The sequence below is a fragment of the Staurois parvus genome, unplaced genomic scaffold (genome assembly GCF_062004578.1).
Source record: "Staurois parvus isolate SC_StPar_1 unplaced genomic scaffold, SC_StPar_1.0 ptg000468l, whole genome shotgun sequence".
Lineage (NCBI taxonomy): Eukaryota > Metazoa > Chordata > Amphibia > Anura > Ranidae > Staurois > Staurois parvus.
The window spans coordinates 4,512,806-4,536,220 of NW_028318264.1; the positions used below are offsets into that span (position 1 = coordinate 4,512,806).

At 43.8% G+C, this 23,415-nt stretch overlaps 1 protein-coding gene across 1 annotated transcript in view; it reads left to right on the plus strand.

The window, feature by feature from the left end:
- The window catches only part of MOCOS (molybdenum cofactor sulfurase), a 553,751-nt gene that overhangs the window by 434,940 nt on the left and 95,396 nt on the right, over positions 1-23,415 (plus strand). Inside the window, exon 7 of the mRNA XM_089689064.1 lies at positions 17,081-17,197. Within this exon, the coding sequence (XP_089545190.1) occupies positions 17,081-17,197 (117 nt within the window). The remainder of the gene's footprint in view (positions 1-17,080; positions 17,198-23,415) is intronic.

The following is a 23,415-nucleotide window of genomic DNA, read 5'->3' on the forward strand; positions in this document are numbered from 1 at the left end:
TTTTAATATAGTTCAAAAAAGGTTCCAACGTAAGAATAAATAGGAGGGTGGATAATGGGCAGCCCTGTCTGGTCCCATTGCTTATTGAAAAAGCATCTGAGAGGAGGCCATTGACTTTCACTTTAGCCGTTGGTGTCATGTATAGAGACATGATAAAGTTCAAAAGACATGAAGGAAGCCCAAGGCCAGACAGAACGGCCTCCATGTAGTCCCATGCCAATCTGTCAAAGGCCTTCTCAGTGTCTAGAAAGAGGAAGAAGCCAGATTGCTTCTTCTGTGTCAACCAATGATGAATATTTATTGCCCTGATCATATTGTCTCTAGCCTCTCTACCAGGGATGAACCCCACCTGATCAGTGGAGATAATAGGGTCTATCATACGCAGTAAACGATTGGCCAGTATTTTTGCAAAAATCTTTAAATCAAAGTTCAATAGGGAGATCGGACGATAGTTCGCTGTAGATGTCTGGTCTTTGTTTTCTTTCGGTATCAGTGTAATATGGGCTTCAGAAATATGGCGCATGGACTGTCCTGGGGTATCTAGCGAATTGAATGCCTTTAGGAATGGGTGTGCTAGGGTGTCACTGAAAGATTTGTAATATTATTATTATTTTACAGTATTTATAAAGCGCCAATAGTTCGCTCAGTGCTGTACATTACAATGGGAGACAATACATGAGACAGTACAATAACAATACAATGCGATACACAAGGGATTTCAGGGCCCTGCTCCTTAGAGCTTACAGGGAGGGGATAGTGGTACAGAAGGAAAAGCTGTGGGGGATGGAATGGTAGGAAGAGTGGAGGAGATCGGCAATTAGCAGGGGGCGGGGTAGGCTTCCCTGAAGAGGTGGGTTTTCAGGGTGCGCCTAAAGGAGAGGAGAGTAGGTGATAGTCTGATGGATTGGGGTAGGGAGTTCCAGAGGATGGGTGATGCCCTGGTGAAGTCCTGGAGGCGGGCATGGGAGTAGGAGACCAGGGAACTAGAGAGAAGGAGGTCTTGTGAAGAGCAGAGAGTGCGTTTTGAGTGGTATTTGGATATTAGATCGGTGATGTAGTTTGGGGCAGTATTATGGACAGCTTTGTACGTCAGTGTAAGCGTTTTGAATTTGATCCGTTGGGCAATCGGAAGCCAGTGGAGGGATTGACAGAGGGGGGTGGCGGAAACGGAGCGGTTGGTAAGGTGGATGAGTCTGGCTGCCGTATTCAGGATCGATTGAAGCGGGGATAGTCTGCGGTGAGGGAGGCCAGTGAGGAGAGAGTTGCAGTAATCAAGTTGTGATATGATGAGGGAGTGGATGAGTTGTTTAATGGTTTCCGGGGTTAGGAATGGGCGTATTTTGGCGATGTTGCGGAGGTGGAGTCTGCATGAGTTTGTTAGCAATTGGATTTGGGGCAGGAAGGATAGACTGGAGTCCAAGAATGATACCAAGTACTCTGGCTTGCGGGGTGGGCCTGATGGTGGCATTGTTGGACGTGATGGAGAAGTCAGTGAGGCGGGGTGCACGGGCTGGGGGGAAAACTAGGAGCTTGGTTTTGGAGAGGTTCAGTTTAAGGAAGTAGAGCGACATCCAATCTGATATGTCGTTCAGCAGGCTAGTGATTCGGGCGTGAGGTGTCCAGAGATTTGCGTGTCGTCGGCATAGAGGTGGTAGTTGAAGCCGTGAGAGTGTATCAGTTGGCCAAGGGAAGAGGTGGAGATGGAGAAGAGAAGGGGCCAGAGGACAGAGCCTTGAGGAACCCCGACAGAGAGGGGGAGTGAGGGGGAGGTGGTAGCGTTATAGGTAACGCTGAAGGAGCGTTGATAGGTAGGACGAGAGCCAGGAGAGAGCGGAGTCTGAGGCCAAGGGAGTGTAGTTTTTTGAGGAGGAGGGGGTGGTCGACTGTGTTGAAAGCTGTGGAGAGGTCGAGGAGTAGGAGCACTGAATAGTGGCCATTAGCTTTGGCGGTTAGCAGGTTGTTGGTGAGTTTAAGGCAGTTTCGGTGGAGTGTAGGGGACAGAAGCCGGACTTTAGGGGGTCGAGGAGGTTGTTGTCGTTGAGGTGGGAGCTTAGGTGATTGTAGACTAAGCGCTCAAGGAGTTTGGATGTATATGGCAGCAGGGAGATGGGTCTAAGGTTGTTCGGGTCAGTGGGGTCCAGGGAGGGCTTTTTGAGTATGGGAGTGATGTGCGCGTGCTTCAGAGGGGAGGGGAATGCGCCAGAAGAGAGGGAGAGATTCAAGATGTGGGTGAGGGCACGTAGGATGGAGGAGGAGGGAGGTCGTAGGAGTTGTGAGGGGACAGGGTTGAGGGGGAAGGTGGTAAGGCGGGCTTTGGAGAAGACCTTAGTGACCTCCTCGATGGTAGTAAGGTCGAAGGAGTGGAGTGTTGAGGGGGCTTCAGTGTGAGGGATGTTAGGTGGGGTGGAGGTCTGAACAGTGGTGAGGCCAGAGGAGAGGAGTGTTGAGGGGGTTACCATGTGAGAGGTGATAGGTGGGGAGGAGGTCCGGGCAGCGGCGATGTCCCTGCGAATTGTGTCAATCTTGTTTTTGAAGTGATTGGCAATCTCAAGGGCAGTGAGTGAGGTGCTGGGTGGAGGTGGGGGCGGAGAGAGTAGAGAGTTGAAGGTAGAGAAGAGCCGGCGAGGATTGGAGGAGAGGGTATTGATAAGGGTCAGAAAGTAGGCTTGTTTGGCAGCGTGGAGGGAGGAGGTGTAGGAGTGGAAGGCGGGTTCATAGCTGGTGAACGCTAGTTGGGATCTGGTTTTGCGCCATAGTTGCTCCAGTGCATGACTGCGTTGTTTGAGAGTTTTGGTATGATCAGTCTGCCAGGGCTGCAGCGGTCGGGGTCTGATGTTTTGTGTGGTTAAAGGCGCTAGCGAGCTGAGAGCGGTTGACAGCTAGTTGTTATAGACAGTCGTGGCCTGGTCGGGGCAGGACAGGGGAAGGATGCTGTCATAAAGTTGATCAGCTGCAGAGTGGAGGGGGGCAGGTTTCAGGTTGCGGTTGTTTCCGCTGGTTAAGGTTTGGCAATTGGAGGAGTAGGCGTTTGAGGATGAGAAGACAGAGAAGGTAATGAGGTTGTGGTCAGAGAGAGGGAAGGGGGTGTTTGTGAGGTTGTGGGGAGCGCAGAGATGGGAGAAGACAAGGTCCAGGATGCTCCCGTCGGAGTGGGTGGTGGATTGTATGCACTGTGCGAGTGCAAAAGAGGAGGTTAAGTGGAGGAGTTGGGAAGTGGCCGGGTTGTTGATGTTGACAGGGATGTTGAAGTCTCCAAGTATGATGGTGGGTAGCTCGGAAGAGAGAGAGAAGGGTAGCCAGGCGGAAAAGTCATCGAGGAAGCGCGATACGGGTCCAGGAGGCCGGTAGATTACAGCAATCCTCGGGGGTTGGGGAGAATACTCGGATGCAGTGGGCCTCGAAGGAGGAGAAGGATAGAGAGGGGGGGTTTGGGAGGACTCGGAAGGTGCTCAGTGGTGACAGGAGCAGACCAACCCCACCACCTTTTCGACCGTTGGGTCTAGGTGAGTGGGTCCAGATGAGACCTACATAGGAGAGTGCAGCAGGGGAGGTAGAGTCAATGGCTTGGATCCAGGTTTCCGTGATCGCTAGGAGGTTGAGGGAGCGGGAAACAGAGGTCGTGGATGGCAGTGAGCTTGTTGCACACCGATCGGGCGTTCAGGAGTGCACATGAAAACGGGGGGTGGTTTTGTTGTGCAGAGGGACAGGTACTAGGTTGAGGGGGTCGCAGCAGGATGTGGAAGTGGGAGGGTGCCTTGTGGGTGAGCGAGGTGGTGGAGGGCCAAGGTTCAGGGATTTGTCACCCGCGGTTAGGAGGAGAAGGGTGAGAAAGGTGGCATGGGAGCGGGATGTGCAGGAGCGTGTAAGTCTCCCAGTGGAGGTGTTTGGGTCAGTGGGAGAGTGGAGTATTAGGAGGAGGTGGTGGGTGCTGTAGAGGGGCGAAGGAAGCAGTGAGGGCACAATGTACAGTTGTTTGGGAGGAGCAGAGGGATATAGAGAAGAGATTTTGGGAACGGAGGAGAGGAATAGGAGGAAGAGTGGAGGAGGCATTTTAGGGAGGTACACGGAGTGGCGGACAGGCGTGGTGGGAGGCTTGGTTGCAGATAGTCTAGCGTGCAGTGGCATATCTCATGTGTCTTCCGGTAGCTAGAGTTCTCGTGTCTAGGAACAGGATGGGTAGAGTTCAGGTCGATAGGTTGTACCCAGGGGTGATCAGGCTGCGAGTATCAGTTTGTGAGAGTCTCGGTTTGAGGGGTGAGGTTTGGTTTGCGGAGATGAAGGGTGGTAATCAGTAGCGGAGCTGGTTTCCAGGTGGTGGAGATGGGGTGGAGAGAGGGTTGTGAGAGGTGGGCATCAGATGTGGGTGATGGGCGTGGTAGGGCTGGGGGATCACAGAACCAGCAGTCGGGCCATCTCCCGTACTGTATTCCCGGGGGTCATCAGAAGGGTGTCAGGTCCGGGCAGGATTGCAAGATGTCTCATATGTGGTTATAAGTCCATCTGGTCCCGGACTTTTACTTGGTTTTAGTTGTGCAATGGCCTGTTGTAGTTCTGCCAGTGTCAAAGCTCCATCTAATTATTTTGTTTGTGATTGGGAAATAGAGTTAGGAAAGTATTGGGCGAGAAAAGTCTGGATAATGACCTTACGTGGTCTGGCGTCCCCTGTCAGTTTTGGTGATAAGGGTAGGTTGTAAAGGGTGGTATAATATTTCTCGAATTCGGCTGCGATATCCGCAGAGGTTTTAAGTAAGTGACCTTGTTTGGAGTTCAGTTGATGAATGGTGAGAGCCGCTTTTTTAGATTGCAAGGCCCGGGCTAAAAACTTGCCGCTCTTATTTCCATGTTCGTAAAAGGGTTTATGAGTTAAAGTAAAATTGCGCTTGGTTTTTTTTCCCACTATGTCTCGAAGTTGCTTGCGTGCCTGGTCAAGTTCGGTTGCCAAATTTACGGCCTTAGAGCGTTTATGTGAACATTACAGTTTACGTACTTTTTGAAGTATAGAAGTAAAAGATGCCTGAGCTATGCATTTCTGAGAGGCATAGATGGAAAGCAGGAGCCCACGTATCACACATTTGTGTGCTTCCCATTGAATGAGAGGAGTCGTTTCCAGGGATGTATTTTCCTTAAAATGGTCAGAAATTCACGAATTTGGAGGGTAACGGATGAGTCTGTGAGGAGAAAGGGATCTAATCTCCATGTTTTGGATGTGAGTGGGGCATCGGGAAGATGTAAGGTCATCATAATCGGGTGGTGGTCAGAAAGAATCATTGGTTCAATAGAGGCTGATTTCAGTGTGTGTAAGTCTTTTTGTGAAAGAAAAAGATAATCGATTCTGGAATGACGTTTGTGAGTTGCTGAAAAAAAGGTGTAGTCTTTATCAGAGGAGTGTAGAGTACATCCTGGATCATGGAGGAGAAGGTCATTCAATTCAATTTTAATCTGTTTAAGTGCTCGGAAGGGTTTAGATGAGAAGCCTGTCGAGGTGTCTTTTAAGGGATTCAGTGCTACATTAAAAATGCCTCCAAGAATCAAGATACCCGATTGGAATGTGGCAAGAGTTCTGGAGATTTTACAGAAAAAGCTCACTTGTGCCATGTTGGGGCTGTAAATATTGGCTAAAGTGGTTTGTTATAAAGGGTGCCTTTAAGGAAGAGGAACCTTCCCTCTGGATCCTCGAGAGATTCAGTAATTGTAAGCAGGAGTGTTTTGGAGATCAAAATGGACACACCTTTTGCTTTTACCTCTGTGTTAACTGAATGGTATACTGTTGGGTAATTGTCATTGGAAAATTTAGGGATATGATCAGCACGGAAATGAGTTTCTTGGATGAAAAGCACGTCTGCTCGTAGGCTTTTCATGTAAGTCAGGAGTTGTGAACGCTTCTCAGGTATATTTAGACCTCTCGTGTTAAGAGATGCCACAGAAAGTGTATGGTGGGCTCGTACAGATGTGTGTTTATTAGACATTGTTTTGTATGGGAAAAAATGTACTGCTCCAAGTCTATACTTACGGCAGATGGGAAGAGAAAGGAAAAAAAAAGGGGGGGGGAGAGGAAAAAGTAGAAATAGGAATGAAAAAGGGAAAGAGTCAAATCAGGAAACAGTAAAGGTGAGAAGTATTAGGCGTTCACAATCAAAACCATACAGATGTGGTGGTATGTGTTCCTAAAACTTCTCTAATGAAGCAAACTCCGGGGACCGAGTAGTCCAGCTACACCATCCTTTAGTAAGAGTCTAATGTGTTGATGAGGTACTTGATGTATTGTGTGTGGATGTATAGTTTGATTCGGAAATGTATCGGACCCAGAGGCGGCCGCAATGGGGGGCCGCAGAATAGTCCCAGGAAGACCGTCAAGGACCCACCAGGTGTCATGCGGACAGAAAGTGTGCATAAGATAAGGTCCAATAGAAGGTGGCGATGACACACGGAGACAGGTGGATGTTGGCAAATTTTGTAAGGAGAGGTGTTCAATTCATAACAAGGGGGCAAACGTAGGAGATAATATATGTAAAGGTATGTTAGCTGTAATATTGTGGATAATCATGTGCATAACTAAGGATGTTCATTAGTAAGTGTGAGGGTATTATGTTATGAAGGATGGTTCCAGTATGTCTAGTTGTATGTAGTACTGTCTTGGGAAAGCATTGAGGTGAGGCTATGTAACAGGTTTTGGCATAGTCATACAGTTATAATAATATAGTATCACAAGGTAAGCAGTATACATTAGTAGTAATTTTCAATCTGTAGCTGTACATAAGTCATGTAGTGCGGTCAAAGAAGAAAATGCAAAAAGGTCTCCTTATACTGTGTCAGTTCAGACAGAAGATATTAACTTTAACCAGTAGAATGCATAACATTTATGGAAATCGTATGTTTTAGACATAACTTAACACCTTGTCCCAGGGACGTTAGGAGGTTTGCATTTGAAAATGACTTGGAACCTAGATTTCTAAGGTAGTCACACCCAATATTGGGAAGAATGTGAAGGCAGTCAAAATATGAGGAGAGAGGGAGATGATGCATAAGGGATAGTGGGGGGAGGGAAGAAGGTATTGGTGCATTGCATATAATATCTCAAGCTTTGATGCATAGATCTGGGTACGTTCATGAACGTGGGGGAGAGCATTATGTTCAAGGAGAAGTTCCTATGAGCTCATACGTAGTCAAGAAGCTTGTGAGGAGACATTATGGGCAAGATATGTATCGGGGTATGGCATGGTCACATAATAACAGCACCATATAATGGCAATATAACATGAAATAAGAGATATAGAGCTCGTTCTGGAATATCTCATGGGCCATAGAGTATGTTCCTAATGGGCAATTCAAGAAGGCCTCAATAAACTGTATTAATGCAAACACAAGATCACAGTCGCAGAAGACTCCCTGTTTAAGGACACCAATTGCAAAATGCATTGAGATTCAGTGAGTCAGGTGTCTGTCAAGGGAAATGAGCAGTCTGTATCCCTGGATCTCAAGCAAATAAAAACTCTGGTCTCAGCCGAGGCTACCAGTATAATGCAGTAGGCCATTACTGACCAATCAAACGAACTCCAGAGCCAGTAAGATTATGAACCATGGCTCTATTAGCACCCTTACCATGCAACCTGCAGAGAACAAGAGCTAGTATAATCTCAGTATCTACATTCAAATTTGGTGAACACATATCATGGACAGATAGTATACACGAGAGATAGAACAGTCTAATGCAATACACATACCCTAGCGTCTTGTCCAAAGGTGGATAGAAGGTTTTCCATTGAAGGTGAAGTGGAACCAAGGTTTAGAGAAAAATCATGTAATATATTAGATCAGGTGTGAAAGTAGCCATAGAATGGGGAAATGGTAATGCACTGGTGTGGGGAGAAGGGGGAACAGAGAAGTGTCATTCCAGACGTGCCTTGCGATGAGCTGGAGAGGCTGGAAGACTGTCCCCAGTGATAAGCCTTCATCGTACAGGAGAGGACGAGGTGCGGTGAGATGGTCTGTGTCGCCTGGCTCCTCCAGGATGTCCAGCAGATTGGGCCTCCATTGGGTCTTCATCTGTCTAGGATGGGAGGTGGGATTCGCTGGACCAATTGGGTATTTCTACTATTGGGATATCAAGAGCCTTGCAAAATGGTGCAATATCTTCCAGGAATCCCAGGAGAGCTGATCGCCCCATGTGTGTTGCTGAGAGGCCAAATGGGAATCTCCAGCGGTAAGCAATACCCCTGGAACGCAGTAGCTCCAATAAAGGGCGTAAGTCCTTTCTGTGTTGCAAGGTAAGATGGGAGAGATCCTGAAATAATTTGATTTCTGCTCCATTTATATATCACGCGGTTTTGATCTCGTGCTCTACGCAATATTTCTTCCTTAAGTCGGAAGCCGACTAAGCAGCAAATTATATATCTGGGGGGGGGTCAGTATCTCTGCCTCTAGTACGAAGAGCCCTATGGAGGCGTTCAAACTCAATTGGAGATCCCTGTGGTCTTTCCAAAAGATCATTGAAAATGGTTAAGAGCGTTTGGGTGAGTTGACCGGATTCAATTGCTTCAGGGACACCACGTACCCTTAAATTATGTCGTCTTCCCCTATTGTCCAGGTCCTCGATGTGACGATAAAGCTCTCTTAGATGCATAGTGTGCGTATCTACCTGCTTGCGCATATCATGGATGGCAAGGTCTTGTATGGTAACTTTGTCCTCTACTGCTTCAAGCCTTTGGGCCACTTCCTGCATGTCAATATGTAACTCAGTGATTCTGCAGAGAGGGTCTCTTTAATATCTGATGCTACTGCTTTCAAATCCCCTATAAGAAGGGAGGTTTCAGAATGGCAGGCTGTGGGTGCTGTGGCTGGACTCCTGTTCTGTGAGTGAGACGCTCCGCGAAGCAAATGTGGGCAAGAAGCAGGAGCGGAGGCCTCAGTGTATTCTGTGGTCTGGGACCGGAATAACTCCGGAATGCTGCACCTGGCAGGACCGCTCGGCTGGCGAGGAGATTTCAATCGTGGGGCAGCAGGTCTCTTATGTGCTTTCCCCATATCAGCGGTGTCTCTCCTTGTTAGTATCATGTATTCCCACCTCTGAGTGTCAGGGCTCCAGGAACTAAGCTGCCATTTTTTCTGGGCTCAAACTAAGCCCCCCCCCAGCAATTATAAACTTGTAAATGAGATCTTCAGAAAGGCCAGGGGCCCAAATGTAGGCCTCAGAGTGCGTGAGGAGGCAAGCGGGCACAGGGGCTGAGAATGGGCAGACTCCCCAGATTGCCAGTTACAAGGCCCTTCAGGGGGGGTGCAAGGAGCGCCTCTGTATCCCCCAGGTGTCTGTCCACTGTAATTATATGGCCTTCAGGCCTAGTGGAGGCCGCAATATGGCTTGCTGCTGTGGGTGGGCCTCAAGGCCTTTATCCTAGGCTGTATCCCTGGGTCCGGGTGGGGGGCGGCCCGATGGGCCAGGGAGGGTCGCTTGATGGTCCGGGTGGGGTGATGATCAACTATCACCTCCTCCCACCGCAGATCGCACTCACCCAGCTCCTGGAAGGGCACGAGTCCGGCGGCTTCAGCAGGCCGCACTAGGCCGCGATACTCCACTGCCACGGAGGGGGACCAAAGTCACTCGGCACCCCTCCGCTGTGTACCTGCAGGTTCGGCGGGACTACTGGCTGGTTCCTCGAGTCCACTGCCACCTGGATGGCAGCGGATTGCAATTGAGTCCGCTGAGCTCCAGGTTATGCGGCCGGTCAGGTTGCCATCTTGGACACTCCCCCAGCCTGGAGGCATTTTTTATACAGATGTATATGAAACCCTCCCTGAATTTCCTACTTGTGTGATTGGCTTACTGATTTTTCCAGAAGAAAGGCATAAGATACAAATCAGATTTTGGACATCCTCTGCAGCAAAAAATTAATTTTTGGTGAGATATTCCCAAAGGGAAATCACTTCAAAAAGGATTCAGATCCTGCCACTTTTTTCATTAGAACCGTACAAGTGCAGAAGCTGATGGATAGTTAGACAGTCACTCCCGATCACTTTTCACACAGACAGCTATTTCTTCAGAATAACAAAAGCTAGGAATCTGCAACAAAGTTCATTAAAATGCTTGCAGTGTACATACTGTAGATCACCCAGAGGGCAATATTTTCTTTTCTGAACAGAAGTGAAATTACTCTGTAATACATCATAGGCTTATCATTTACCAATCTATTTGTATCCCTTTTCTTGAATTCAGTCAGCATCCATTGGTGCTAGTACTGTAGGTCTAGAAAGTCAGGAGCAGGAAAAAATTGAATTGTCAATCAGCATTAAAAGAGTACTCTAATACGTGCACAGCTTACTATCTACATGGTTGCTCATTAGATTGAAATGTTGACTGAGATGGCCCTTCCCAGGGCTTTTTTTTTTCTCAAAGAATAGGTGCAGAAACTCATCGCTTCTCTGAGGGAAGGGGGGGGGGGGGGCTCAACACAGGGAAATGCACAAACAGTAACAGGGTCTTAAAAAGGCTAGGAGAGTACTACATACAGAGTGCAGATTTAAGGAGTGTTCAAGGTGCAGAAGTACACTATGTATAGCAGCATTCAGTGGTACACTATGTATGGAGTGCAGGGTTAAGGGGTGCACAACATACAGAGTGCATGGTTCATGAGTGCGCTACATATGGAGTGCAGAGTTCAGGAGTGTGTTACCAAGTGCAGAGTTCAGGATTGCGCTATACAGAGAGAGCAGAGATCAGGTGTGTTACCCACAGAATGCAGAGATCAGGAGTGTGTTACCCACAGAGTTCAGGAGTGCCCTACATACAGAGTGCAGAGTTCAGGAGTGCCCTACATACAGAGTGCAGAGTTCAGGAGTGCCCTACATACAGAGTACAGAGTTCAGGAGTGCCCTACATACAGAGTGCAGAGTTCAGGAGTGCCCTACATACAGAGTGCAGAGTTCAGGAGTGCCCTACATACAGAGTGCAGAGTTCAGGAGTGCCCTACATACAGAGTGCAGAGATCAGGTGTGTGTTACCCACAGAGTTCAGGAGTGCCCTACATACAGAGTGCAGTGTTCAGGAGTGTGCTAGAGATAGGTATTATTCCCACATATACCAGGCTTCTAATGCTTCTCAAGAACTTACCTTTATACAACGTTTATTCTCCTAACAATAATCAAACAGGGTTCCTCTCTCAAGTGTATTCTCACCTTTTTCGGTCAGGACATAAATTTTTAGTCATAGGAGGGGTTTTCAATCTGCCATTTTCAACAACAGCTGATCACCACACGGTTAGTGCACGAATATCGAACTTTTATCTTTCTAAGCAAACTGTTTTTCCACCAACTGACCCGACGGTGAGCTCTTTTTGATGCCTGGAGAATGGACAACCCCTCGGTACGACAATTCACTTTTTATTCACACCCGCATATGACACACATATTGATTACTTTTTCGTTAACAATCCTACTTTGCGAGCCTGCCCATCTTGTGGTCGGACCATGCTCCCATCTCTATCGCGTTGTCTCTTGAGGCCACACAACCTAGACCATGCCACTGGCAGCTTAATGATTTTCTACTGATGCATTTACCATTCCAAAATGAGCTAGAACAGGGACTTAAACAGTACTTTGCTGAAAATAACACCCCTTGCATAGCCCTACACATGATCTGGGAGGCTCATAAAGCTGTATTCTGAGGTCAGTGTATAGCATTATCCACAAATATGAAAAAACAAACTAATGTGCTTAAAACCCATACAAAGAAGCAGCTAAGAGCATTTGAAATGCAACTACCGGTTGCCCCATCTTTAGCAAATTGAAAACTATTATTGATCTTAGAACTTCTCTTTAGGTAAAACTACGAAGACTCAAGTCTAACTCGATTGAAACAATTTTGTTATGATAAAGGCAATAAAACCCATTCTTTTCTCGCTAAACCAATTGAGAGATAAAACTTGCTTGAATACTCCACAGGCAATTAAAGATTGTGCTGAGACACTTCAGTCCTGTCCAGCCTCCATAGTCCACATAATTCGAGAATATTATTTATCTCTTTACAACAATGATTCAATATTACATAATCCACTTTCCCAAGAGTCTCTAAGCCAGATCCAACAATACGTGGCGCAGAGTGGCATTCCGAATGATCAGCCTCTGCTATTCAATCACTTAACGCTCCGTAACTGTAGAAGAAATTGAGGCCACACTTAAGCTGCTCCCTAGGCACAAGGCCCCTGGCCCAGATGGCTTGCCATATGAATACTACAAATCTTTTTTGCCCATACTATCACCTTTTATGGCAAATTTATTTATTTCAGGTACTTATATAGCGCCGTCAATTTACGCAGCGCTTTACACATATATATTGTACATTCACATCAGTCCCTAACCTGCAAGGGGTGTACAGTCTAAGGTCCCTAACTTACATTCATACATACACATATTATGGGCAATTTAGACAGGATCCAATTAACCTACCAGCATGTCTTTGGAGTGTGGTAGGAAACCGGAGCACCGGAGGAAACCCACACAAGTACAGGGAGAACATGCAAACTCCATGCAGGAGGCGCCATGGTCGGGAATCGAACCCATGACCCATCTACTGCAAGGCAAACGTGCTAACCACTAAGCCACTGTGCCGCCCTATTTAATAGTTTCATGGCAAAGGGCCCAGTGCCTTTGGATATACAACGTTACTATGTCACTGTAATTCCTAAGCCTGATAAGGACCATACTCTATGTACTAATTATAGGCCGATAGTTCTATTATATTCGGACTTGAAAATATTTACCAAGTTGCTCTCACTGAGGTTCTGTGAATTCCTCCCCTCCCTGATCCATAAGGAACAAGTAGTTTTGTCCCTTTCCACCAGGCAGAAGATAATACCAGAAAAGTGATAGGCTTAATAGATGTGGCCAACAGAGACAAACGTGAAGTTTTATTACTACGTCTAGATGCAGAAAAGGCATTTGATCGCCTTAGTTGACCTTTCCTATTTGAAACACTTAAGCATGTGGGCATTAAAGGCCCCTTCTTGTGAGTGATTATGCACTTGTACTCTTAATAAATTAAAAAACCATATGCAATATATTCGCCATTTCCAATTTCAAATGGTACACAACAGGGCTACCCCTATCACCTCTATTTGCCCTCTGTATTAAACCATTTGCTGCCCACATCTATAATAACCCTAACATCCGCAGCATACCTGTTATAGGTAAAGACTTCAAGATTTCTCTTTTTGCCGATGATATAATCCTCTCCCTGATGCATAGTTCTATCACTTTAACTAATCTACTTCAAGAATTAGAAAATTATGGACGTTTGTCAGGTTACAAGATGAATCACTCCAAATCTGAAGCCCTCCCATTGAAAATGTCTCAGTCAGAAATTCAACAACTTACCACCTTTTTTTCCCTACACATGGAAGACCACTTCCCTTAAATATTTGGGAATTCAGATTAACCTCACCTATGAATCACTATATAAGGAAAATTACCTCCCTCTTTTTAAATCGATATAGGAGTCTTTGACCAGATGGAGGCCTTTGCATATTTCTCTACTGGGTCGTATTTCCATCAAGATGAATATTCTCCCAAAAATTCTTTATCTCTATCAGACTCTACCAATTCCTATACCAACAACTCACCTTAAAAAAACTATAATCTGATTTACTTATATTTGGGCCAACAAAAGACAGAGTTCCCAGATCAGTACTCTACGCTTTCCGCTTGAAAGGCAGACTGGTATTCCCCAATCTCCTTATTATCATGCCACGCAGCTCCGAGCCATAACCCCCTGGTCCAACCTTCCACATTACAACCGCTGGACAGAAATGGAAAAAAATCTGGATTTCCCTTATACATCCAAACTGTCTGATTTGGATGAGGGCTCCCACAATCGATTCTCATTGCCTCCTATCTTCCATGTCTTTCTTGCATACTCTATGGAATACTCTTAGATGAAAATATCCCCTGATGTCAAAAGCCTCACTGATGACTGCCTTTTTATTTACTCCTGCCATGCCATACAGCCTAACTGCTCGTATGACACAACATTGGATGCAGAGTAAGCTGTTCCAGTATCTCCAAATAGTTGAGGTAACCACCAAAAAATTGCAGCCATTAAATACATTGTGTGATAGATATGAACTACCATCAACTGCATTCTTTGGTTATCTCCAGCTCCGACATAACGCTGTGACCATTACTTCAACTCTACAGTTCTCTAACCCTATGACATTTGAACATCTATCTACAAATGTCTTAACACTAGTCCTCAATCACAATCCAGTAAGCATGCCTATATGTTAAAGTGGAAGAGGATCCTGGGGGAAGAGTTACCTCTTGCGACTTGGCAAACTGTATGGTCGCAGGCAGCGAAAAGCTTTTTCTGCACTCTGTACAAAGAGAGTGCCTATAAAATCCTGACTTTTTGGTACTTCACTTCAGATCTCCTTCATGCTATTTGCCCTAATGTAACTGATAGTTGTTGGCGTTGACATAGAGCAAGGGATACCTTATATATTATGGTCCTGCCCCAAATAGAATCATACTAGAAAATAGTTCATGCTCTATTACAAAACCTATTAGACACGACCTTCCCATTTTCCCCTAAACTATTTGTACTGGGATTACCGCCCCCCAAACATCCTACATCCCAGAAGAAATTGCTGAGACATATTCTAACAGCTGCATGATGTCTAGTTGCTCTTAACTGGAAGAAAAGAGAACCCCCTACTTCAACCTCCCTCCTGAGTCGATTATTATAACTGATTGTTACCCCTCCCCTCTTTTGTACATGATTGTCCGTACTCAATTTTTTGTGCTATACAGTACTGGGAATTTGTTACCACTGTAATATGTGATATTTTAATAAAAATTAATAAAAAAAAAACTAATTTGTTTGACTAGTATACATCATTTAGTCCCTGCTTTAATACTCTGAAACTGAAGTCACTAGATTTTATCTGTGAGAATGAAGTAAGTGATTTAAATTCGAAATCACTTGTATAACCTTTCGTGCTAATTACACATTTCTTTCAGAGAATGATTAAAGTTAAACTTTTTATATATGTGATTAAATAAAATTTGTTCTAATCAATTGTATGCCAAGAAGCTAAAACCTGATAAGGTACCTAAATACATGCAGTTCTTGCTAATAATGTGCAGAAAGCAGAATATGTAAAGGTTGCAGATCATCTAATAGCAAGTAGTTAAAGTATTTGGCCCTTGTGTGATATACTTCATAAACAAAATATTATTATACAGGATACAATACAATTATTATATAATGCCAACAGTTTGAGCAGCACTTTACAAAATGAAGATAGACATTACAGTTACAATACAATTTGGTACAAGAGGAATCAGAGGGCCCTGCTCATTGGAGCTTACAGTGTAAGGTCTAAGGGAGGGTGAAGTGATATAAAAGGTAATAGCTATGGGGGATGAGCTGATGGAGAAAGTAAAAATGCAGTGTATTAGTTAGAAGCAGGATAGTTCCCTTTTAAAGGTAAGGGTTTTCAGGGATCATCTAACTATGGATAGATTAGGGCAGGGGTAGGCAACCCTAAAGAGGTGGAGATCTACCTGAACAACATGGGAGACATCAAAGGTCACCGGGCACAGTGTCGCCTCCTCACACCTGATTTAAACCTCCAATTGCTGTACTACTGTGTCACAATTGTGTGAATTGTACAGCAATCATGGGTTTAAATCAGGTGGTGAGGAGGCAACATATCGCCTCCTCACCACCTGTCAAACACACTCAGATCACTTTGTAGAGGAGCAGCAGTGCCTGCTTCACTTGTGAATGAGCTCTTAATTGCATCTGGCAGCGGCACTCTTGGGGCTCGTTCTCTTCTAAAGTAGAAGTGTAGTAAAACCCTGCAGTTGAGTCAAGGTTTTACTGCCCCCAATCCCTACCCCCCTTTAGCTGCTGAGGCAGCAGCCAAAGGTGTACACATGCCTTAGAAGGAATTACACCCCCTGTTGCTTTTGGTGGGTGCTACCACCTGCCGATCAGACCCATTCAAGGAAATGTGTGCACTCTGCAAGTGCCCGATAACTGCATGCTCCTGCGGTGTCCAAGGGGTTAAAGCAGGTGGTGAGAAAGCATCACACCACTTCCTGCTTAACCCCTTGTGCAGTACAGCAAACAAGGCTGCAGGGCACTTGCAGAGTGGCCTCATTCACTTGAATGGGTCATGCTTGGCAGGTGCTACACCCACCAACTATGACAGGATGTAGGAACCAGCACTACAGAGGAGACATCGGTTTATGCGGCTCTTGCTCCCTACTACAGTTCCAACTTTACAAGTAGAACCTCTGCATTACACTCTGTTTGATGCTCTGGGATGGCAGGTCAGCAAACCCTGTCTGTGATCTACCAGTCACCTAGCTAAGATCTTTTGCTAGATCATGATCTACTGGTTGCTGACCCCCAGAATAGGGGATAGTCGGACAGATAGGGGTAGGGAGTTTCAAAGGATGGGAAAAGCTTGGAAGAAGTCCTGCAGGTAAGCATTAGAGAAGGTGATACAGGAACTAGAGAGCAGAAGGTGTTGGGAGGACCGAAGGTTTGGTTGATATTTTGAGACCAGGTTAGTGATGCAGCTGGGGGCAGAGTTGTAGATGGCTTTGTAAGTTATATGTATGTTTCCTTGTTAATGTATATGGGCACTTTTTACTGGAAAGGAAAGGTTTACCTATACTGGTTGATTTGGAGGGGCCAGGTATTGGAAAGGAGGATATAAGGATGCGTAACAAGGGGACAAGTTCCAGCTTCAGAAACTTAGAAGGCCTTAGGTTTTGGAGGTCTCTAGCTGCTTAGAAAAAGAAAAGTGGTAATGTGATAAGGCCTTCCAGGTGCCTGCATTTTATGTTTGCTAGCAGTTTAAAAGGTTTAGATTAATGACAAGTATTAGATGTGCATGAATAACTATTATTTGATTGACAGATAAAAATCTATCTCAGCCTGCGTTTATCATTTTATTCACGTTTTTATTTGTTTCCTTATTGACTATTGTATATCCTTCCATGAGAGAATAACATGGTGATTATGGTATGCCTGAGGATTGTTTTATTTGAATTATTTTAGTATCTCTCTTTGTAATTGCAGGTTGACAAGATGGCCAGTTTATATAATATCCATTTTCGCACAGGCTGTTTCTGCAATGCTGGTGCCTGCCAGAAAATGTTGGGGATTACTAGTGCTGAAGTAAAGAGCAATTTGCAGGTCAGTAAGATATTCATATTGATTACTCAGTTGGGTTTAATTACTAATACTGATAATATTAAACACTATTCCTTACCTTTACATGCAATAGAATTAATCATCATGGATCATAAGCTCTTTTCTAATCATGAATTGTTTAAATGCTATTATTTTCTACATATTTTTATAAAATTCTAACATTTGGAAATGTGACATGACTACCACCCCCACCATCCTTTCTCCCACCTATTCACAAATCATGTATTCTTCTTTAAAAAAAGGCCCTTGTTTACTTCACCTTCATGCTGCACTCAACAGTGTCTCTTTCAGTAGTGAAGACCAGTGATATACCACTGTAGTCTGGTCTTTTAGTCTTTTATCCACCCCTCATCATGATGTCATTACACTGCCACTGGAGTTTTTAGTACCATGTGAGGACCCTGCCATTGGACAGCCAATGGAAAGTTTTGTTAGGTATGGCATTATCCATTATAATTTTTACCTTCCATTACAGACCTGTCTAGTGCACACCACCGAGGTTGTCAGACTTCTGGCCACAAACACCACCAGTGGCTTCTACTATGAGCTTCCACTATACTGTATCTACCTATACAACAAAAAGGAAAAATTCTAATTTTTTAAGTTTGTGCGTAGTATATGTAATAAATACAGTGTGTGTGTATATATGTGTGTGTGTGTATATGTATATGTATATATATATATATATATATAATCAATACTTGGTGTGTCCATCCTTTGACTTTGAAACAGCATGAATTTTCCTTAGTATACTAGCTAGGTTGTACCAAATATCTGCTAGAACAATAACAGTTCTTCTGAGGATTTAGAGTATCTGAGAGTTTAGGATTTAGATTGTCTCAGTTGCTTCTCTCACCTTGTAATCCCGGACAGACGTAATGATGTTGAGATCAGAACTCTATGGTGACTATACCATCTGGTACAGGACTACAGGTCTTTTCACTAAATATATTTTTTTCACTTTTTCTGTATGTTTAGGGTCATTGGCTTGCTGCAGAATAAATTTGGGACTAATCAGATGCCTCCCTGATGGTACTGCATGGTGAATAATTATCTGCAGAAACTCTTAACCATTGAGGAAACCTTTAATACAGACCATACCCCCTACTCTATGTATAGAAATGCAGCCCTAAACCTGCAAGAAAACTCTGACCAGCTTCGCTGCTGCCTGCAGACACTCATCCTTGTATAAAATATAAAATATAACAGGTCCTTACTGATATAAAAGGCATTTCGGTTAACCCCTCTACTTTTTTAGTTACTGCTGATGTTGCTTCTCTTTATAGTAACATAAAGCACTCGGATGGTATGTTAGCTGCAGAATTTTAGCTGAATGGGGCTGGTGATATCCCTCTTCATCAAAAGAAATCTATTTTAAAATTTATAGAATACGCAATGCAGCATAACTATTTTTGGTTTGATAATTTTTATCTTCAAATCATGGGTGTTGCAATGGGGGCCAAATTCACACCGAACCTTGCTAATTTATTTATGGCCAGATGGGAAGAAGACATAATATACTCAAGAGAATGGCCTGAGCTGATTTTTTACCGTTGATATATAGATGACATTTTCCTTCTGTGGCATGGTAGCGAATTTTCACTACTTAATTTTTTCAGTACTTTGAATCATAATGATCTTAATATTAAACTCACTTACCAATATGATCATAGTGAAATTATTTTTTTAGATCTAACCTTGATGAACGAAGGCACTAAAGTTGTGACTAAATCATTTAAGTCCACAGATATGAACAGTTACATTCCCCTAGATAGCTGCCATCTCCCTTCCTGGCTTAGGAATATACCCAAGGGACAGTTTTTAAGAGTACGCAGGAACTGCGATAGTCTGTATGACTTTTTTTTCCCAGGCAGAGGTTCTGAAGGGAAGATTTCTGAAAAAGGGTACAACATATCCTCTCTAAACCAAGACATTGAGGATGTTGCAGGCTTGGATAGATCCTCTCTCCTTACATTTTCGAATGAGATTAAGCCTGCACGTACCTGCCCTTTTTGTGACCAATTTTTCAGTTCAATACAAAGAAATATCCAGGACCCTTAGAAAGAATTGGGGAGTATTGAAAAATGATCCAGTACTGGTTAATTTTCTACTCAATAGGCCTGAAGTAGCTTTTCAGAGAGCCTGTTCCTTGAGAAATAAAATAGCACCCAACATTCTAGATCCACCTACTAATACAACTTTTTTTTTTTTCTTCTTTTTTCCCTTTTTTTCTCTTTTTTTTTCTCTGGTATGAAAGGCTTTTTTCCATGTAATAAATGTGTCATTTGTAAATGTGATGGGACCCAAAAGAGAATGATAGATTCTTTTACATCTAACTCTACCGGCAAATGTTACAATATGGATTCTCTCATTGTAATAGCACATATGTGGCGTACCTTCTGGAGTGGCCATGCAAAAAACAATACATTGACAGGAGAAGAAGAAGGCTAAGAGATAGATTAAGGAAACACTTTTATAATATCAGGAAAGGTCTGAAGGAACATTCCCTTTCTAAGCACTTTAGATACCACCATCATAGAGATCCCTCAGGACTGAAGTTTATAGGCATTGACTTAATCCGCTCACATTGGAGAGGTAATAACAATCGCAGAGCGGCATCCATGCTCGAGACGAGGTGTATTTATTAGATGCAGGCAGAATAGGTGAGCGCACAAAATCAAACCAAACCAAGTAAGCTGCTAGCATAAAAGGATAAACCCCTTAATCCTCAAACCATAAAACAAATGTAGCGCTATATATAAAGTGACGTGCAAAAGGGCGCAAAAAATTACTGCGCAATGGTGAAATAAAGAAATATTGTCAACAAGGTGACGAGTGTAAATGTGAATGGATGAGTCAAAAAACAAATGAATGAATAATATAGTGAAATAAATTTCAGTGATCAATTGCATAGTTCCAAACCAAGTATAATCACTCAAATATGTGCTCATATAGCAACAGTCCAATAAACTTGTGAATGGATGAACTGATATGGTGATCAATATATAGAATGCTCCAAATCTAGGGTGCAATTTCAGTTACAGAAAGTTCAGTATGAACGATGAAGCAAACTTCTGTGCACGTGACTTCTTGTGGTAAAGAAATGAGGTATGCTTGCACTCACCGGAAGCTCAAGTTATATGCGCATATAATAATAATCTCCAGGGAGGACACTGGTAGTCATCATGGATCTGGTCAGGGACAGGGGGGCTCCACTGGCACACACACACAGGAGAAGCACTCCAGACCTCACAACCGAACCATTCCAGCATACAGGGACAGCTCCTCCAATGCGATTCCACCAAAGTACACCGACTGCCCAAATGGTTCTACTCCACCTTTAAATGGCTCTTTCCACCGTCCTTTCACCTGGATGGTTGTAGATTGCTTCTAGGCCAGTCCCTGGCACTTTACACAGGAAGACCCAAAAGACACCGCTCTACGCCTGTTGACGTGCTAGTACTGTCACAAAATAGGGGCCGCTTTATCGCAGATGTACGCTACCTATGGTTGGCACGTAACGTGAAACGTAACACTTTCTCACAACACTCCTGGCACGTTTCCCTATTTTGCAACAGTACTGGCACATCAACAGGCGTAGAGTGGCATCTTTTGGGTCTTCCTGTGTAAAGAGCCGGTATCAAATTTCTGTGGTCCCACTGGTTATTGCCCAGTCTTAGCTGATGGTGTCACTGGTCATATTTTGATTGCAAAGGTAAATCGGTATGATGTGTCTTATCTCCTTTAATGGTTCCTTGGCCAACCATTGCAATTTTAGCCCTCGACATTAGCTTTTACTTTGGGCTTCTACAGAAGAGCTTGGACAGCAGATCTAGAAATACCTGTCCTCCTTGAAAATTCTGTTTTTGAGAGTGTCACGTAACTGGGTGGAGGGCTAAATTGATGAAAGGGCTTCCCTTGTGGCTTAAGCACTGCGCACCCCTGGAGATGAGGACCGGGAGTGCAAAGCTCAAAAAGCATGGGTGTCGATTAGTTCTACTGAGGGTTGTTCGCAGAGGCGTCAGCTGAGTAGCCGCAAGAAGGCCTATTAAGGCTGGTAGCGGGCCTCTGTATCCTTTGAAGGTGTAGTGGGAGTGAGGCAGTGACCGCAAGCAAGATGGTACCAGAGGCAGGAGGGCAGTCACGCTGGCAGAGGTGGAAGCAAGAGGCACAGTCAGGATCAGATCCGAGGTCATACACAGAGCGTGTAGAGGAATAGTCAAAGGAGCAAGCAAAAGTCATACATGGTTAGTCAGGCAGCAGGTAGGTCCATAGGCAAGTCGGGTTGGTATCGGGAAGTCCAAAGAATACAGGTTACACAGAAGCAAGGAGTATATTCAAGCTGAAGGTCATCCAGCAATCTCTGGTCACTGCTGTCATTCTTATATAAGGGGTTTGGCACCAGTTCTGGCAGCAGGTGTGCATGAGCATGCAAATGAGCATGGCCGTACCGAGTATTGGCAACTGTGCCAGATCATCTTTTCAGCACATGCACATCTTTGTTCTGAATGGCACCCTGACAGAGAGACCTTGTTGATGCAGTAAGGCTATCCTGTGCTATGTTACTGTTCTCAGTCTTGCCATTGTGTAAGATTTTTACATTGAACAACCTTCAGTAGCCTAAACTTGTTTGTAGATCATTGCTTTCCCTCACCCAGTTTCATAGATCCTACGCATAAGATTCTGTTTGATAAAATGATTGTAACCTTCATGTTATCTTTTCATTAGTATTGATCATTAACACTGGTTTTGCATACATGTTTAATCATTCACTGGACCATATAATTGTAAAATCCCTGTTTGCAAGTGTACATTTGATAAATGATGCTTTTTTTTCTCTATGAGTTTTTTTGGTTGTTGGTAAACAAAAATAATATATGTAATTATTTTTTAAAAATTACTTTACTGTAGTTTTTGTATAGTATATATAGATTGTGAAGCACTGGCTTACAGGATAGTGGACAGTGTGTATGTGTCAATATACAGGGCTCCAAGGTTTACAAGGATATAAAACTAATGTGCTGAAAAACATTATTTTCCAAACCTTATGGTATTTCTTGGTCCTGGAGCCTGGAGGCTATATAGAGTTGTTTGTGAAATAAAGCCTTTGTTTCTAGCTCTAATACTTACATAGTAGCCAGATATCATTATTAGTTTCATAATGTCCACATGTCTTTGTATATGTGAGTTGGCTGAATCTCAGTGCTCTGAAGCCTACTGCTGGATGACAGAACACTAAAAAGGTACAAGTGCTGCCTGTTTCTTTTAAGGAACCAATTGGAGGGCACCCTGTAATTCAGCAGCTGACTTAAGTGTTTAATTAGTGGCCCAGACAAGCAGATATTTATATGTTTTGTATGCTCTAGACTTGCTGTTCAAAGACATAATGAATTGGAAACTGCTTTTGTTTGCTGAATAAAAGTGCAGGGCATAACTACTTAGTAGTGTCCTGTCTCATGCATAGTTTACCTCTGCCAATACCAGTTGAGCATGTCATATATATATATATATATATATATACACACACACACTGTATATATTAAGGGTACCAATATATTGCAATTGAAATGTCCATGCTTCTGCAATTCCCAGCAGACCATCAGATTAACAAACATTGCAGCATCAAGATTAAAGCATTATAGCTCTTACAAAAGTAACGGCATGTATTAACATTTCATGCATCCCTTGATGAAAGGCAGAGATGCTTGAAACTTTACATGCTGTTACTTTTGTGTGAGCAAAAGTACCAGCATGTAAAGGTATACAGTTTATATATTGTTCAACATCAAATTGCCATTAGTCAAGAGTATAAGCTACATCTCCCACATTAACATGATGCTTCAATATGGCCTCTCATCACTGTTAATGTTAATCTCTTCTCATAGGCACTTTTGTACTGTACATATACAATACAAAAGTGCCAAATGTCAAAAATGATGTTTGCATGTGAAACCTGCATGGAGCTCTATGTCTGGAACGATCTGTCACCTAGGATTGTTATTTATTTATTTTTTTATGTTACCACTGTGATTAAACATATATGTGGCTTTTGAAAGGAAGACTATTCTATCTTAGTATGACTTGCTGTTTGAACTCCTCTGAAAGGTGTCAACTTCTTTTCGTTATAAAATATAGCTCTGGTTTGTTGCTTCATTTTGGTATGACACGCTTTGAGAACTTCCGTAGAAACTGTCAGTTCT